The following is a 19,435-nucleotide window of genomic DNA, read 5'->3' as shown; positions in this document are numbered from 1 at the left end:
AAGCCATAATAACAAGTTTTTACCTCTGTTATTAAACCTATCAGAAAGAGTCTTGTTCAGCTGAGTAGGTTTGTGAAGTATTGGAGTGTCTGAATAACTTTCACAGAACTTTTCTCATAGGTGTTTGTCAGCTACTAGCAAAGCATCACCCTATACTACACTCAGACTGAAGGCCACGGATCTTACCATGCACATTTGTCATGATAGAATGAAACAAATCCTGGATCCAGAAAACCCAAAAGGCGTAGGGGAATTTTCTTCACATTTTTGGTTGATTCTGACAGCCTTGATAGTAGCATGGCCAAATTTCAGTGAAGTATCAAAGAATCATAGAATGGTTTGAGTTGGAAGGGACCTTAAAGATTATCCAGTTCCAACTCCCCTGCCATGGGCAGGGACACCTCCCACTAAAACCACGATGCTACAAGCCCCCTCCAGCCTGGCCTTGAACACTTCCTGGGAAGGGGCATTCACAACTTCTCTGGACAACCTGATCCAGTGTCTTACCACCCTCATGGTGAAGGAAGTGGCTCTATAACTAACTCCTGAAAGCAGCCATGCAACACTACAGGATGTGCAGATTGTCTGAAGACTGCATACATGTACAGTGTTTGTGCCTGCTCTCGTTAGAAGATGGTAAAGATGTGCATGGGGTTTCCTGGCAGTACACAGATGTTCTTTTTATACTAGCTGGCTGCTGAGCTGACAAATGGCAGCCAGCAGAGCAAAGCAGGGTTAAATGGCTTTTATCTAGAAATGTTACAGGCAGCTGTAGTTCATTGACTAATGAGAATTCAAGAAAAAAAGGGCTGCATAAATGAGTGTTTCTCTGTGAAAGCTACTGAGAGTCTCAGCAGCTTTTAACAGAGCTATTGCTAGCAGAGTTTTTACTCTTTCCAGGAGAAGCCTTCCTGGGCCTTCTCTAAAGCCTTTAAAAAAAAATAAAATCAAACTGCCTTAGCTATTTCATAGCACCTGCTATTAAATTTCACGAGATGTGCACTTAGCACACACTGCTGTACATACCTGTACACACACTCTACAGACTTGTAGAGTGCACAGGCTTCACTGTTGAGAAAGCCTGGGTTTCTTCTTCTTAAGGCTTTATGAAATTCATGACAATGCTGAGAATGTGGCAAAAAAAGTGACCATCAGCTCTGTCGGATAAATTGTTTCGCTTCAATCTGCGTTTGTTTCTAGAGCCCCAGCTCAAAGGGAACATGTAGAACTTATAACTGAAATGAGGATTTTTTTTACCCAGCCCTGCCCTGCCCCTGTGAGGCAGTGTGTAGTTGTTTATCGAAGTCAATAGGTGGCGCTAAAACAGTAACAACCTCATTGGTGCCTCAGGTATTTTGCAATTTCCTAATCTGAATTTTTTTTGCAAGTGTGGAGGCGGTGTGAGGAGAGGTGAGCTTTTTTCCCTCAAGTCATTATTAGGTGACGTGTGCCAAGGAAAGCAAGATAAATTGGTGAACAAAGTGCAACTGCAACTGAATGCTGCTGGTTTTCACCAAAGACCAGGCTGAGAATATCACACTTGAAGAAGCCTTGATCTCTGAAGGCTGGGAAAAGCACAACTCTCAAAATTTTCACCATGAAGAGCTCCAGAAATGTCTTCTGTCTTCTCTTCTTTCATGCTGGTAAGTGCCCTCCAAAAACTTTTGCTGTGACATGGTATCTTTCCAGTTTATTGCATGTCATATGGGAAAGGAGAAGGAAACCAGACATTTCAGAACTAGTCTCATATGGCCAAGAAAAGAACTAGAAAGAGAATACAAAAAATAGAAAAAGAATTGGAGAAAGCTCTTGACTCAATAGTTATTTAATGTTTTGACTCAGTGGTTGTTTAATATTTTTTCAACACTGAATCTACTCATTTTGGTTTGATGGTGTCTGTTTCTTACAAGTGTGAATGATTCTGTGACAGTTATTTTGTTAAAATATAAATAATTGCCTTATTCCACTTATCATGCTTTGTGTGAAATGTTGGCTTTCTCCTGTCACTGCCAAATTCTAATGGTGAATGCTTTTAATTTCACCAGAGATGTAGATGCTGTTTCTGAAGTTCTTCAAAAGGAAATTATCCTAGTTTATTCTCTTTTTCTTTTACACTGTTGCTGTTGAAAGCCCTTAATAGTGTCTTAATAGCTGTATTATTATCCATTTGATAATATGGCACATAATGTAGTACTGTTCCTTTCAGCAAAGGAGTTAATTGTTTTCCAGCCATCCTTATATGTGTGTTTAGGACCTTGAGCATCTTGCAGATGGAAGTTGCCAAGTCCTGCTGTTTCATGCTTTTTGTGTATATCTACATATATAGAGAAGGGCCAAAATTGTGAAGCAACTTGAGTTCAGACTGACTGTGTTAAGATGTTCTTGCTTTGAAGTAGGGAGAGGGGGTAACATCACACCTTGTCTGTACTCAAGCCCACTTCAACTGGTTTAGCTTGTAAGGAAGGAAACAGGAAAGCCAGGAAAGCCCAGGATCTGGCTTGCCTGTGACAACAAAGTTCAGCAGTTTGGAAAGGGGCAAAATAATTGCCTCTTAAACGAGTAAGGAAAAAAGCAACAGATTCATGCTGTTTCACTATTCTGGCTGAAATATGGAGCCAAATGAGCTTTATTTCATGTTTTAGTTGTATACAGCTAATTATTCCTTGATATAATTCGTGCATTATCTCCTGTGTGTTTATATATAAAACTGCAATGTTTATAAACCTGCGTTTATATCTGAAACCACAATGCTGAGGCTGAAAAATGGACATATGTACTGGAATCCTGAGGCCCCAATTTAATGTCTACTTGCCTGTGTTTAGGAGAAGAAAAAAACCAAACCCCTTTATCAATGAAAACTTGGGTTCTTCTTCCTGTCCCAGGAAATTAATGTTGAAAATTTCACACAAGTAGATGAGGTAGATGTTAAGTTTCTGTGAGATGCCTTCTTACTATGACTCTATTGTGCCTTCTGCCCATCTTGGTTGTCAGAATTCCTATCACTCAGAGGAAGGCAGTTGTTTCTCCCTCTATGTGCTGCCATGAAAACTTCTGTAAGCTTTCCAAGTCTGCGTTAGTGTTTGTTGAAGGCAGCAGAGTTGGCTCTGAGTTGCAGTAGAGCAGCAAGCCAAACCCTCTTGTTTCAGTATTGGGTGCAAAACGGGCTTTATGGTGTCAAGGATTTTGTTTACTCTGCAGTCACTAAGTCAAAAAATGTGCTACTATTGGGCACTAGTGGAATAATTTTAATTTGCAAAATTAGATGTATTTCAACTGCATGGTGATGGTGGGGACGTAGAGGGCCAATTGGATTTTATAGAAAACCATTTGGCAAGTAATTTACAGCAGACAACTTTTAAAAAAATTGTAGAAAAGCAATGGAATCTGATGTCTCATGCTTAGACAAACGATCTGTGTTTTTTTTATCAGCGTAAAGTGTACTTGTATATGCATTTTATGTACAGCTGCATAATTTCTGACATATCCCTAACAGAAGCAACCAAGTGTTTGTAGCTTTCGCACATAGAAGCGTGGCCGTTGAGCCTGCTGAAAGACACCTTTCTTCACTGTTTAATGGAATCTCCACTACTTAACTTGAATCTTTTCATTCATGGAACTGCCCTCCCTGTTTCGTGACTGTGGAAACAGCCTCTTATGAAAGAGTGTTTTGAAGGGATAAGTTTACATTTCGTAACAAGCCTGTGACAAGGCTCTTGAGCACCTAACATTGCTTCTTTATTCAGACCAAAAAGGGCTGGGGCAGTACTCCAGGTACTAAGTAGCAATGCTTGAGACAGAGTTGTCGTTGGACATTCTCTTCAGTTTTGTAATGTGTCATTGTAAATAATAATTTTAATTGCTAGTCTGGAAACACTGACCTGTTTCATGGTGCCCATGTTTCTTATGTCAGGAACAAAGCCATCAGATTTCAGTATCTGTCTGAGCCTGTCCTATTTCCAGTCCAAAGCACTGTTAATATGAATCAAAGTGGGAGCCATCTTTAAAGGCTCAGTGTTGAAAGATCCCTGATTTCTCCAGTTTGAGAGGAAGAATGGAATGAAAGGTTGGCTCTTTGGGAACCTTTAAATTACAAGCTCTGTTCCAAAGGCCCTGATTTGTTTTATAAGATGTTTTCTCTTGGTGTAGTGTTTGCAGCTCTTGGCCTGGAACGTGTCCGATGGTGCACTGTCTCTGAGCAAGAACTTTCCAAGTGTAATGACATGAGTAAAGCCTTTGGTGAGGCTGGCATCCTTCCCTCTCTGGAGTGTACAAAGGGGGGATCAGCTGCTAACTGCACCCAGATGATCAAGGTGAGTGACAGCAGTGTCAGTGACTTCACTGAGGCCTTGAGCAACCTTGTCTATTTGGGAAGCATCCCTGCCTGTGTACAGAGTTTGGAATAGATGATCTCTAAGGTCCCTTCCAACCTAATCCATTCTGTGATTTCCCCATGTAGCTAATATCCAGTGGCAATGTACACAGTCCTGTGGTGAGTGTCTGGTGACCTGGGCAGCTGAGTACATATGCTTCCTCCATGTCTCTGAAAAATTAAAGCGTGTATTTTTTTTAAAAGACAAACGTATACATATGAGCCTGAGTGTCAGAATAGCCTTGTGTTATCTATTTGGCTATTCACATATGGCCAGTCATTAAGAATACAGCAAAGGTCTTTAAATATGTCCTCCCAAATGCTAATCTTGGATTTGGGAATTGTGTCAGATTTATTTAGCAGATATTTAGGCAGGGCCGGAGCTGTAAGATGCAGACAGTAGTTAAAGCTGTGCTGCTGAGCCTATAAGTAGATTGAATTTCAATAAACTCTGGACCAAACTCCAATTTCAGGGTCCCATTGTGGAAATCACTGAACATATAGATGAGATCAATGTAAAGCCAAATCAAATCTTCCAGTAATGGAGTATGAGAGGGACAAAGCAGCAAGTAGGGTGAACAAAGGGCATGCAAACCCAGCTGTATTTTCAGCTGCACAGAGCATGCTTACTTTCCAAAAGGAGCACAACTCAAAGCCACATGATTTTGTGGCTTTGCAAAATCATGTATGAAAATAACTCCCTCCTTAGGGGAGGGGGTGGGAAGCAACAAGTGAATATCAGAGGAAGTGTGGAAGCAGGTGATCATAGTTATCTTCACGGGAAGAGTATGGGGGGGAAGGAGAGGAGGGCTGGCTGTGTTAATAAACAACATTCTTCATACCTCCTGTGTGGAGATGCCCAAAAATCAGGGTTTTGTGAAGGAGGTGCAGCCTGTCAAGGCCAAGAGGTTTAGAGCCAGAAAACGAGGCCTGGCAGAGCAGTTTGAAGGGAGATGAGACAGGTGGTTGTGTGGACAGAGTAAAAGCTACAAATTCCAGAAATTGGTATCTTGCAGTTTTTGTCAACAGCAGCAGAAGGGATATCTGACTACTAAAACTACCTCATTGCCTCTTGATAAAGACTGTTCTTAAGCAAGAGAATCAAGACTGTACTGAAGAATGTTAGGATCAGATACTAATACATGTGTGGGTCTTATCTTGGAATCAGGCAGTATATACTTTCTAATGTCAGATCATCCGAGAACTGCTTGGCTGATGGCTGCATTCCACAGAGGGACCTGTTAGACTCTGCAAATGAGGTGGTTATTAAAAGGGTTAATGAGTGTCTGCTTCTGAAATGCAGTGCACTCAGAGTTGCATTTTTAAGCAACCTATCTAAAAACCTCAGATTCCTATAAAATTTGATTAGCTCAACTCAGAAACCTGCAGGCATGTAGCATTAAGTAGTTTTCTAATGAAATGAACCTTCACTGTAAGGCTTCAGAGAAGGCTTTGTCCTTGAGACCTGTCTTTTTTTCTTGTGCTAATAATCTGCTAAATGTTTAAGCTGAGCTGCTCTGTGGAATCCGCATCCATACTGAACTCTGCTCTTTGAAGACAAAAAGGGAGTGGGATGCAATGGCTGAAGAAGCAGAGATATGCTGCTTTGCAGTACTACATAACTTGGACTTAGTCCTGTGAATGTGTTAGTACATAGATAAAGTAAAAATGCATCTTCTTTCAAGGTGCTTAAAAGTTAAGAACTGTTTAAATGTTAAACTAGGGAACCTGACAATATTTAACGTGTCTGGAGCCATTTCTCAGCAGGTCTTTAAACTCTTCTGTAGATAATTCTCAAATGTTCTGACACACAAATGAAGTCCTTCTGAAAGTAAATAACAGGGTATTACCATCGCACATATACTTAGCAAGAAAATTTTATGTGGAATAATCCCCTGCTTTTGCTAAATGTGATGACAAGTTATTGCTGCAGAAAAAGGAAAATACCCACAGTGCTGCTGATTAGTCGACTCAGCAGTGGTTGTATGCACTTGAAGGCAAGAGGTCCTTAGCCTGTAAACTACTTAATGTTTATGTACAATGGGCATTTTTACTGTCTTTTTATTTATACACAAGCTATTGTTGGAAGGTCTTCTGCTAAACAGAGCTCAAAGGCTGAACTTTCCAGAAAGTGCCGTTTTGCATGGAAATATGAATGAAACTCTTAAATTCATGTGTACTCTGCCTCTGGCTGTTGAGAAATACTGATGCTTGAACTTCAACTTGTATTCTGCCCTTGTGTCTGCACAGGATGATTTGGCAGATGCAGTGACACTGGATGGTCGCTTGATTTACCAGGCTGGGAAGGAGCATGGTCTGAAGCCTGTGGTTGGGGAAGTATATGATCAAGGTATATTCTGACTAAATAACTTTGAGATTACTTAATATGAGCTTGTTCTTACACATTTTTGTTTCCATTATGTTATGGGGTCCTCCTCTTGAAGACTCTAAAATAGTAGATTACGGTCAGATTCACTCACAGATGCCCAGGCCCCTAACAAAATGCTTGGTGAAAAATGAGATGCAGGGTGGGTGTAGAGTCTGTCAAAACAGCCATTCCTGTTAAAGGTTTGTTGAGTTATTTTTTGTTGGTTTTCATTTTTGGTTTTTTACTGTCTTACTGCTTACTGTTCCATTCTTTGCAGATAAATAAATGAATTGCAAAGCATAAATTGTTACTAGGTTGTATCTCTCAATCCCATAAATTAGAATAATTCTGTTTTATTTTTAATAGTGTTATGGTTATCTGCTGCAAGGAAGGAAGTGATAGATTCTGCTCCCAACGTCCTTAAGCTTTGAGATCCTCTCAAGACAGAGACAATAATTCAGTAGTGACTTGTCTTCCAGACTAGGGGCTCAGTATCAACATGTTCATGTAGTTCAGAGCTGGAAGATGTCCCCCATAACTTTCAGAGACCCACTTGGAGGAGCTGCTCTGGGATCAATCCCCACCACTGTATTATGAGATGGAGGTGGATTTGGTCTGTGGCTGTGTCTTAATGTGATTTGTCCAGAGCACCCCCAGAAGTGCCTGCTGGGTACAGTCTATAAGGACTTGGATCACCTGCAGCAGCATTGCTTCCTCTCACTGTTCACTACATCATAACTGATGAGGGAACTGTAACTAAATGGGCCTCATGATTCAGAGGCTGGTTGTCTGCATTAGTCAGGTTATGGGCTCAAAACAGAAAAACGTGAATGAAATGTCATGATTTCTGATCTAAATAAAATCAGATTGAATGACCTGGTGATCACTTCATACCCTAAACTATTGACTAAGTTATATCAGAGAGTAAATCAAAGAGAATGAAACCAGCTGTCATGCGTCAATGACATCAACTTGCTATGTTGTGTCAAAATTAAGAACATAATAGATAACTGAGGGATAATTTTTTTTAATTTTCTTTGATATTAATTAGATCAATTTCAATTCAAGACAAATAGAGTCATAGAAATTTTCTTCTTTGAAGAAACCTCTGATTGTCTTTTATCCCACCTCCCTTTCCAAGCAGGGTGACCTTCTAAGTTAGAGCAGATTGCTAGTGGCCTTCAACTAGGACATTTCATACTGAATATATAATGGAGGACATTCACAGTCAATAGGTTCCACCAAGGATGTGAATGATGTAACCTCCCTGTGGGTAGAGGAGGAGCCACAAGATGTCACAGATCAGTGTCTCTCGCTGTAAAGTGACTGTGAGGCTACTTTGATTGCTTCTTTTTCTTCATGTGCTGCAGAGATTGGAACTTCCTATTATGCTGTGGCTGTCGTAAGGAAGAGCTCCAACATCACTATCAACAGTCTGAAGGGTGTCAGTTCATGCCACACAGGCATCAACAGGACTGCAGGCTGGGATGTCCCAGTGGGTTATCTGATGGACAGCGGGCGCCTGGCAGCAATGGGATGTGACCTTCCAAAAGGTAAGAGTCACAGGGCAAAGATCTGTTCTTCAGCAATGCCTTTCCATATGGTCTTGGGAGAGAAATGTGTAGTTCTAGGTGCTGTTTTATTCTTTGGTTTTGATGCTCTTTGTAAGATGGAAGACTGCAGGGCTGTTTTTTCTTAAACTCAGAAACCATCTTGTAAAGACAGAATTACTTATACCTTCTTAATGTTAAGAGATTACTATGTAAATGTGTTCAAATAAGATCATAGGATCTTTATTCATTGCTAAAAATTTCTCATTTTAATTTCACATTTAGCTGTAAGTGACTACTTCACTGCAAGCTGTGTTCCTGGAGCAAATGGTGTAAACTATCCCAGATCTCTCTGTCAGCTCTGCAGAGGGGATGCAGCTGGGCAAAACAAATGTTCACAAAATTCCCAAGAGCGATACTATGACTACAGTGGAGCTTTCAGGTAAATAGACACGACTGTCAATTTTTTAATCACTATGCTCTCTCCATAGACGTATCTGGGCCTCACTGACAGGAAATTGAAGCCAGAGAACTTCCAGTTGATCTTGTTAGAAAAATGTGCTATTGTATTAGAACAACCATGCTTTAAATTTAGAATATGAACAAAAGTAATTCTAAACCCAGTAATTCAGGTAATAATACCTGAGTATTAAAAAGAAACGGATATTTAGCACTTATATTGGGCAGGTGCTCTTTCCTTGATCCAGCTGAGTGTTTGTTTCAGCAGGCTGTGTCTTTCCCAGTAAAGCCTGGTATCCTCGGAGTCTGAGAGCTGAATTGCTCCCCTGCGCAGCTATTTCAGTCATCCCACCTCAGCTGCCCTGAGTTAGAGAGTTGCTCTGCCCTCTGTTTTTTCACACCAATGCCTCCCTTGTGTTACTTCTTTGTGCTGTGTTGTAGCTCCCACTCCTTGAGTAATAACTTTGACCAAGTGAGGGCAGAATTTGCTTATGTGAAACACTTGCTCTTCTCTGCATATTCCCCAAAGGATTGTGCAACTGCTGTATACAGAGAACTCTCCTGGACAAAGAATGTCATGTTGTTTGTCCCAGGCAGCACTGAACATGTTGTTCATGTTCACCAAATGACAGTGGTAGTTTACTTCATGCTCTGACAGCCACTGGTGTCTGCCTTGAGCAAAACTCAGCAGAAGGAAATAGGTCAGTGGCTGTGGCTGGTGGAATGCAGCACAGAGCTGGCAGTGACCAGTGCACAGGAGCTGTGTTTTATAATACATCTTTGTGGCTGGATTTCTACTTATCAGGTGTTTGGCTGAAGGTGCTGGAGAAGTTGCTTTTGTGAAGCACAGCACAGTGCCTGAGAATACTGATGGTGAGTAATCCAGAAGCTTGTTGAACAGTGGCTGCAAGGTCTGAAGTACAGTGGCTGTAATGGCAATATAATGCCAACTGCTTGATTTGTTTTGAATTGAGGAATCAGCAAAAAACACTCTAATAGCAAAAACAGATGTACCCACAGATGTATGCACCAGGAGATAGAGGAGACCATTTGATCATTTTCCTCTATAAAATGCTAGATAATTTCATTAAAGATTAGAGGGGGAATCTTAAAATGCTTCTGGAAAGGGAGCTCAAGCAGCACTAAACTCTTAGTTATATACAGACCTTGGCTGTTTTATTGCTCATGCCTTCTCAGGGACTTCAGCAGAGACTAGCAGAAAGTTGACAAAATGTGGTCTGCCCTATCTTTCACTTTGTTAAATCTACCCTGAGCATAATGTTATTTAATATCATGGGCCTGTCTGACCATCATTACAGGGGAAAAAAAGAAAACAACAAACAAAAATGTTGCATGTGCTCTTAGACTTAAGGATGCTCTTGATACTGTTGTAGACCCCAGCACATTTCAAGGCAGTCTCACAGTGTTTAGCTCTTCATTGCCTTATCAGAGATACAAGACTAAAGGACCACACAGATGCATGGGACACATTGTGCAGTCAGGAACAGTCCAGAGATGTTCAGGACATGTTTTCTGCTCTGCATGTGATGCTTAGAGCAGCACAGAGCGAGAAGCATCAGCCCCACCTCACACACCTCTGTCCCACAAGTACATTCTGTCTGATTTCAGGAAGAAGTTTCTCTCCGTGGGCCCAGCGGCTTCGCTCCCAGGACTTCCAGCTGCTGTGCCGTGGTGGCAGCAGAGCTGATGTGACAGAGTGGAGAAGCTGCCACCTGGCTCGAATCCCGGCTCGTGCTGTGGTTGTGCGCCCTGACGCAGATGGGACAGTTGTCTTCCAGCTCCTGAACCAGGGACAAGTAGGACATCGTTTTTTTTCATCAGTGTTTTGCATTTCACAGGGGTTCTCCCACCTGCCTGTCTGAAGACAGGAAATCTGAGCACCTTCAGCTCTGTGGGGCTTGAAGGGGTATGGGATGTCACACATCCTGAGTAGATGGGTGTGTGACAGGTGAATTTTTCTCTTTCTTTAATATTACAGCAAAGATTTAATGGGGTAGGCACCAAGTTTCAGATGTTTGACTCCGCAGCCTATGGTGCCCAGAATCTTCTGTTCAGAGACTCCACCACCGAGCTTGTTCCAATTACAGCTCAGAATTACCAGGCATGGCTGGGTGATGAGTACTTTTATGCTATGCAAGCCCTGAGCTGCAACCCCAACAGTAAGTTGCCTTGATTCCTATTCATAACCATGAATAAAAATAGCTGGTAACGAACCCCTTTGTTCTACTTTATTTTCTTCAGACTCTTGGAGGGTTGTGACAAGATGTCATCTAACATGGAGAAAGGTTACCTTTTAACCTAGAAAAAGTATCACATTGCAGAATGCTTTATGGTGCAGATTGGCCCACTGTGTGTTGTAAAATGTAGGCACTTTCCACCCTTTCTGGTGTATGAGACACGTTTGTCTGGTCAGCTGCTACTGTGACTTGGTACCCCCATTTCTTACCTGCTAACAAGGGGAACAGTAATTTGTTGCTGTGTAAATCCTCAGGCAGTCCATAAGGAATGGGTTCCTAACAGAGAATTTCATTAAGAAGCTGAAAAGATCCTCAGCTGCCCTTTATTGAAGTGTTAACTGTCTTTTATATGACTGGAAGAATGTAGAAATTACTTGATGTGCATTCTGGTCAAGACAGAAACACAGGCTGTAATAATCCCTGCTTTAACAAGTTTAATAATCATGGTGGCTGAGCCTCCCAGAGGAGCTCTGTGCTGTGGCAGGCAAGGTCCCCCACCTCTCAGATTTGTCTCTTCTGTGGGTTGCACGGTGACTGTCAGGGATGAGAAAGCCTATGTTCAGGATGTGTTTTTGCTGCACTCAGCTGACACTTCATGGCTGTGCTTAACAGTCAGCAATTGTAGGATTTCTTGTCCCTTTGCTATGGATAGGTTTGCAGTGTGGACATGCTACCTATCCGAAGAGATCTGTGGTTCCTAATCTGGTATAAGTCAGGTATGGAGAGAAAAGCAGAAGTAAGCATTTTTAATAATGTGTGGTAGATATGTGACAGTGGGCAGTGTGAAGCCCTCCTTGTCTGTTACAAAGAAAATGAACTATAGTATTTGCTTTCCAACTTCATGCAGCCCTGCCAGAAAGCCTGAACTGGTGTGTTACATCCACTGAGGAGATTTGGAAATGTGGCGAAATGGCCATTGCCTTTAAGAAAAAGAATTTGAAACCAGCAATTCAGTGTATTTCAGCCAAGACAAAGGAACAGTGCATGGAGCTGATCCAGGTAGGCTGCTGCAGTCACTGTGCAATAAACCAAATTACCACAAGCTGCTCTCTGCTGGGTAGGTAGAATCAGAGAGACACACACTTAGGTCACCAGTAGGAATACTGGATTACAGGGAAGTGATCTGTAGCTCACATGGTATGGATGGTCCCAAACCCTGATGATCCTCAGTTGTGATGAGGTCATCGTTGCCCATCTAGCTCAAGCCTGTTTGTATGAAATCTCCTGTCCCCATTTCACTGATGATGCTTTATGCAGCTTCTGAGTTTTTTCTTTAGCAGTGTGTTGCTCTTTTACTGTCAGACTTGCCCTTTCAGATGCAATAGGTATGATGCTAGAGTTGTCATCATTGTAGCAGGGAAGTTATATGCTGTTTTTTTCTTTTTTCACAGAAATCTTATTTTTTCTTATTTTTCAGAAAAAGGAAATTGATGCTGTAGTTCTGGGTGGAGCTGATATTTACACAGCTGGGAAGACATATGGCCTTGTACCAGCTGCTGGAGAAAGTTATTCTGGTAAGAAGGTCAGGAAACATAAATACAGACCTTAATTTTTCCAGGTTGTTTGAAAACAGTTCAAAAGCTAAACCTCTGTTCCCTAGTCCTGCTGGGAAAGTTGTTTTCAAAGGAAATGAGAATTATTATCCTCCCACCATGGACAGAGGAGGAAGTAAATATGGAATGGGTTTCTTCAGTTTGTTTGTGTCAAATTTTATCTGTCCTGCTGCAGGACCAGCTAGAATCTTTCATAATTCTGAGTCTTGTGCATATCTGTTTGTCTTTCAGTTCCACAAAAAAATATTTACAATGGAAAAAAATAGTATTCACAAAATAAAAATACTTTTACATAAGCAAAAATACAGAAATCACACAATAGATTCTACTTAGAAAAATATCCTTCCTGTCAGTGTGGCTGCTTCAGAGTCACTGATGAAAAGAGGGCTTGTGGGTGGTTGTGTCACTAGGGCAGAAATTCAGTATGCTGCAAAACTCATGGAAATTTTTATACAACTTTCAGTTTTCACATAAAAATAACTTTAAAAGCCATTTTGCTATCACTTCTGACCCAAATGTTGTTTCTCAGAGGGATGTATTTATAAGAGCTGATATTAACAAGAACATTTTCATATCCATTGCTAGATTACTCAGTTCAAGTGCATAGCAGTACCAGTATAGAGGCTGTAAGTGAATGCAACATTGTGAGGTGAAACTGAAGAATAATTGCATGTGCATTCATAATTCCCAACTAGCTGCTCGTTGGTGCAATTGAATTTGGGACCATGTAAGTGTAATGGATCTGTAGATGATCATTAAGCAGTGGAAATGCTGAAGAGAAGCTGTAATGTGTTTTGTTTCTGTCCACAAGCTGATGACAGCAGCAATGCATACTATGCTGTGGTAGTAGTAAAAAGAAATCTGTCCAATGCATTCACCATCAGTGACCTAAAAGGGAAGAAGTCCTGCCACACAGGATTGGGGAGAAATGCTGGATGGAATATTCCCATTGGTATGCTAATTAAGAGAGGTGTTATTAAGACCAGAGACTGTAATATTCCTCAAGGTAAGACAACAGTTCTTCAAAACAAAAATACAGTCTAATTATAAATTTTGATAAGGGAAGTAATTTTGATATTCCATAGTTCTATATTAAGTCTTATCTGTTTGGGAAGGGATGTTCTGTTTAAGTGGTGCTGTGAAATTTTACATTAGCCACCAGAGTGTACTAGTGGAGGGCTCATACTTAGAATGTTGTATCTAACATGAAAATATTCCTTTCTTTCTTCCTTTATTGTAAAATCCTTAGCTAATTTAAATTGGAAGGGACCTTTGGAGGTTATTTGGTCAATCAACTGCTCAGGTCAGGTCCAGTTAGACCACATTGCCCAGGGCCATGTCCAGGAAGGCTTTGAGTAACTCCTAGGATGGAGTTACATAACCTATCTAGACTCGTGTCCCAGTGTTAGACCATCCTTGATAGAAATATTTTTTCCTTCTATCTAATTAGAATTTTCCTTCCCATCACTTTGGTCTGTTGCTTCTCACTCTTTTGCTCTGCATCTCTGAGAAGTATCTGGGTCTATCTTCTTGAAAAAAACACCATGTAAATGAAGACAGCAATTAATTGTTAGCTGTCTTATCTCCCAGATAACCAAAACCAGCTCTAAGTCCTCTCTGTCATGTGCTCCAGCCCTTATAATAAGAACTGGGTTTTCATTCCACTTTATTTGCCCTAGAATATCAAAGTTCTTTTAACCCTGAGAGCTCAGAACTTGGCACAGCTGTCAGAGGGGTATCATCACTCCCCCTGCCTGCTCCACTGACGCAACTCAGTCTGCCTTCAGCCTTCACTGGCACAAAAGCATGATGCTTGACTCAGATTGTCCACCAGGAAGCCCAGGTTCTTTTTTTACAGATACATCTCTAGGTTGTTATTCCAGCTCTGGGGTGTCATTGCAGTAAATATAGTCTTAAATTTTACTGCATTTATTTTCAAACTGTATTTAGTAAAGGAGTAATGAAACACAAACAATGAATCAGTGACCACAGGACTCCAGATTTAAATTTTGCTTGACTGATTTCTATCTTCCAGGAAGCTCTCTGGTTTCATTACACAATCATATAAATGATGCTTAGGAAACATTTAAAAAGTTGCAGCTTATGAACTGTAATAAGAAAGCTGCAACTCATATTTTTAGTGTTCTATTGAAATCTGCATTGGTTCTAACTTAATCACAATGCAAGTACCTTCCTTGTGAAGACCTCACTATATTGATTTGTCTGCCTTTCCCCAGCTGTGAGTGAGTTTTTCTCTGCCAGCTGTGTGCCTTCAGCTGAGCAGGATGATTACCCATCAAAACTCTGTCAACTGTGTATTGGAGATGACAATGGAAACAATAAATGCAGTGCAAGTAGCCAAGAACGTTATTACAGCTACAATGGAGCCTTCAGGTAATTAATACACATGGTTGTTATTTATTGTCAGCTCATCAAAATGCAAGGAGTAATTATTTTCCATCCTTGTCAGAAGAAAGTGGTGATTGTTGGCTACAGTTGGTTGTTGCTACTGTTGGTACAGTTGGTACTGTTGGTACAGTTGCAGGATGTGTCCCGAGATGTCTGCAGCAGTGCAGGTATGGCATAAGGCATTATGTTGGATCATGTCAAAGCTTTTAGACACCTTCCTGGCCCACAGCCAACCAGATGACCAGGGGGCAAATCCATGTCTGTGTTTACAGAGCAATAGGCACCCAGCCACTGGGGACCGACAACGGTTTCCAGTCTTTAATCTGCTGTGACAGACTGTCTGTCACACTGAATCATCGGGTCAGCTGTAAAGAGCTTTAGCAGGGAAGCAGGCTAATAGTAGCCACTATGTGGCTGCTGTAAGTCCATGCTGAGAGCAGCAGGCTGGCTGGGGGGAGCAAGGAGTTGGGTCTTGATTGTCCTTACTGGATTTATTGATCTTGTTTTAAGAAATGCTTCTTGAAAACACTTGTATAATAAACTACAAGATACCATCACTGAACTTTATTACCCACAATCCTCTGCAAGCACACACTACCCAAAATACCTGGGAAATTGTATCTCTTTGCTAGCTCAGGCAGCTCACTGATTTTGCTGTCTGAAGCAAGAACCATGCCATTTCTTCCATCTGATGGCTTTGTATTTCAGGCCTAGCAAAAATCCCCAAACAGTCTGGGGTGCTGTTTTTATCATACAATAGATAACACCATAATATAACACGAGAAATGGCAAATGCTTGTAAAGGTGCATTGTTTCACACCTTCACCCTGAAACTCTCTGTAATGGGATACCAGACTTTTAAGAGAGGAAGTTCTAGGGTGCCCGTGGCATGTTGGGTTGTTTCTGCTTCAGAAAGTTAGAGGAAACTGAACTTAGCTCTGGAACTAGCAACTGCAGTTAGATTAACTGTGCATCTCCAGTGTGCAGGGCTGTAGAAGCAGTCTGTGTGAGCACCAAGGTCACTCTGAATTGGAAATAAATAAAAGAACATGTGAGTGCACACGTGCACATATGCAGAATGTGATAAGCTCTTGGGTTACGCACTCAAATGTCTTAATGACATATTCTTCATATATCATTTAACAAGGAATGAAAGCAACTTAGTAAATGGGGAATACTGTATTGATATCACATAAATATTTTTCCTTGCTCATCTAATTTTGGCTTTTTCTGTTGTTTCACTATTTTCAGTCAAAACAGTCTGCTCTATTCCTCTCAAAATTCTTAATTCAGGATATTTGTTAATACTCTGCAAATGCGTTGCTTTTTTTCCTTCTCTTTTCCAAGATGCTTCATTTCTGGTTTTATTTTTGCTTGTTACTGTAGGGTCCATTGCATTCATTTGCAGGAATGTATGTAAGAAAAATTGAATTCTAAACTTGTCAACTACTAGGGAAAAAAAAGTAGTGTTTCACATAAAGATGCTTTGAACTGAATTTTTCTCTTTCATTTCCTAAAGGTGCCTGGCACAGGGCTCTGGGGATGTGGCCTTTGTGAAGCACTCGACGGTGTTTGAGAATACAGATGGTACTTAGTTTTACTTCCTATTATAATTCATTCTTACAGAACATTTTTTGTTCTAAAGCATTCAATGAGTGACAATGACCAGTTTCTTTTTTCAGGTAAGAATACTGAGAGTTGGGCTCAAAACTTGAAGTCCAGTGATTTCCAGTTACTTTGTCCAAATGGGGCCCGTGCTGAAGTCACCCAGTTTGCTGAGTGTCACCTGGCTCAAGTGCCAGCTCAGGCCGTTATGGTTCACCCAGATACCAACATTTTTGCTCTGTATGGACTACTGGACAAAGCCCAGGTATTAATAATCCATTTATGTTCTGGGGGAGTTAAATATGCTCTAAGCTAGCCCAAGGATTAAGATAACAAGGACCATACTGCCACACCATGTCCCTTGCATCATGGGACTGGCAGCATGTGTGCTGTCCCTGTTGTTGGAGTGGGACAGAGAAACTAAAATACAACCTGTGTAAAACCACTGTGGTGCACAAGGGATTTCAACTTTTTGCCCAGCAACTGGTTTCAGTAGTAATTTACCTGGAGCACAAGATGTGTCCCTAAACTGCATGACTTTGAAGTCTGCAAGACATAAGAATACACTGTAACACTTTTCCATCCTGGGTTTTTCCTAGGAATGCAACAGAACCTTGCTGTGTATGTTCATGCTGCAGCCATGTACACGGTAAACCAGCCAGCCAGACCATGCCTGGCTCCCACAGCTGAGTTCCAGACAACACTGAAGTTTAAAAAGTTTAAAAACAGTACTGGATATCTCCATGATAGGCTTCAGTAATTTCTGGAACTCCTGTACAGCCAAACCCTCTATTACACAATATTTAGACAGAATAATTTATTTTTTTTTAATACAGCTCTTTGCAGATAATGACTAAAAAAATCAAAATCGCAAATGCTTTTCTTGTGATTGCCAATGGCAGAATTCTCCATCTCATCTACTAAAAGCAAATATGTAAGAGAGATTCTGCAATTGCTTATGAACCTTTCATCTACAAAACCATTCCTATTGCTTTTTCGTGTTGTAGGAGGCACTTAATCTTGCAAAGACTAAAAATTTTGCATTGTTTTCAGGCCTACTTTGGAAATAGCAATGGAACTGGATTCAAAATGTTTGATTCCTCAACTTTTCAAGGAAAGAACTTGATCTTTAAAGATTCTGCTGTAAAGATTGTGCCAGTAGAAGAGAGGAGGACATATGCAGAATGGTTGGGGAGTGAATACATTGAGTCCCTTGAAGGCATGCAAACATCACAGTGTTCTGGGGCAGGTAATAAGACAAGCCAATATCTACTCATGACTACTGTCATTCCCCTTCTTATTTTATGTCAGATACAAGGCTTGGACTAGTGTGGTCCAAATGGCAACTTCCAGGCCACCTCTGCCCTACCCCACTTTCTTCAGATAAACTGCAGTTTGGATAACATGCTGTGCTAACATTAGATTGCCTCTTCCTACCTCTTTGCAGGGCAAGTGCTAACAGCACCTGCTCATCAGGGGAGTGTGGTGGGGATGGAAGCTGCCCAGTCCATGTGGATGGGATAAAATTTGGGCAGAAGCCAGCAATACAAGGTCAGCATGTTGACAAGATCAGTCCAAAACTGGAGCATCTTTGCTATTGTTGCTGATGTTGAATCGCCTTGGGCTGGAGGATTTCCAGGTGCTGTTAGATGGATGATGGGTGTCCAACCTGTAAAAGAATTTCCTCATCTTGAAGGGAGTATCAGAAATTTTGTCTAGTGAATCCTCTCTGGCCTTGTGGCTGGTTTGCTGTGGGCAACAGTTTCTCCTGAGCTCTGCTGTTAGGAGAGGTAAGTGCACAGGGGACAGACAGGCTCTGGACAGAGAGACAACCTGCAGCCCAGAATACAGCTTCTGCCAGGAGCAAGGTCCTCCACCTTCCAGTAGAAGAAAGTGAGGGGAATCTGCAAAGTCACTGGATGAAAAAGAAGGCCAGAGAGACTTGGGGGATTACCTGTTGGCACAGAAAAGAACCAGGCTACATGTGTGCATCCACTGAGCTTGTTGGCTTTCCACACCTACTTGTCTTCACTGCTTGAGAAAGATGTTATTTAACCTGTCATCTTTAATTAGACATAATCTCCACGAAGAAACTTGTGGCTGTCCTCTTTCTACATGGGTTTATCTGAGTGCCTCTCTATGAAACTTGTATTTACTGTTAGTGAAACAAAGTAGTTCAGTTCTGCTTAACTGTTTCTATATCTACTGACCTGTAGCATTCAGTTTTTATTTTTATCCATAGCTGCAGTAACGACAAATGTTGCTGTGCTGCTGGCAGGCAGCCTCCTCCTGACTACAGCTACCACCTCATGATCCTGGGATAAAAAAACGCCAAAACTGGTAAAACTAAATAATAATAATGTAAATAAATGAAAACTAACAAATAAACAGGAGAATTATGATTTATCCAGACTTTGGCCTGGTAACTGAACAAGATAGTTTCCCACTTGCCTGGGAAATTTTTACTTGTTCCTTGCTTCTCTTATCCCACTTTTCAGCTTTTCTCAACTGTTTAATTTGTTCCAAGATTACCTAGGTTTTAGGGGGAAGGAAATGAAATCTAGAGGGCCCCTGAAGAAGTCTACCACTTCCTTGCTTTTTTGCATCGCTTATTACAGATGTTTGGATTCATCACCTTTTTCTTTCAAGGAATGATTTTGTTTGTAGGCAGGAATTTCACTTGTAAGTATTATTTTGCATACAACACTACAGAAAAAAAATATTTAAAATTACTCTTAAACTTGCTCAGTATGATAAAGCAAGGGCAGCAATGATGCTGCAGAACTGCTGTTAGGATCCCAGAGGGGCGCTTGTCCCGAGCCGCTTCTCTGGCTGTACCTACAGAACGGGGCTGGAGGGGTGAC

General features: G+C 41.1%; 1 protein-coding gene across 3 annotated transcripts; it reads left to right on the top strand.

Moving 5' to 3' along the window:
* The first annotated feature begins 1,398 nt into the window (after positions 1 to 1,398).
* On the top strand, positions 1,399 to 18,977 carry MELTF (melanotransferrin). 3 transcript variants are annotated; one of them, XM_071752203.1, is made up of 16 exons: positions 1,400 to 1,643; positions 4,147 to 4,310; positions 6,620 to 6,719; positions 8,108 to 8,290; positions 8,573 to 8,729; positions 9,552 to 9,619; positions 10,376 to 10,563; positions 10,746 to 10,926; positions 11,852 to 12,003; positions 12,422 to 12,518; positions 13,369 to 13,563; positions 14,795 to 14,951; positions 16,486 to 16,553; positions 16,649 to 16,836; positions 17,625 to 17,820; positions 18,814 to 18,977. In XM_071752203.1, exons 1-16 carry the CDS (start codon positions 1,598 to 1,600, stop codon positions 18,882 to 18,884), a joined length of 2,211 nt encoding a protein of 736 aa, XP_071608304.1. In that variant the 5' UTR covers positions 1,400 to 1,597; the 3' UTR covers positions 18,885 to 18,977. The 3 variants fall into 3 exon arrangements, with proteins under 3 accessions (XP_071608303.1, XP_071608305.1, XP_071608304.1); XM_071752202.1 differs by having other exon boundaries at positions 1,399 to 1,643; positions 17,625 to 18,977; XM_071752204.1 differs by lacking the exons at positions 17,625 to 17,820; positions 18,814 to 18,977 and having other exon boundaries at positions 1,399 to 1,643; positions 16,636 to 16,762.
* Positions 18,978 to 19,435: the final 458 nt, after the last annotated feature.

Source organism: Heliangelus exortis, chromosome 9 (assembly GCF_036169615.1).
Source record: "Heliangelus exortis chromosome 9, bHelExo1.hap1, whole genome shotgun sequence".
Taxonomy (NCBI): Eukaryota; Metazoa; Chordata; class Aves; order Apodiformes; family Trochilidae; genus Heliangelus; species Heliangelus exortis.
Note: the sequence above shows the minus strand (reverse complement) of the source record. Positions and strands in the feature narration are given on the sequence as shown.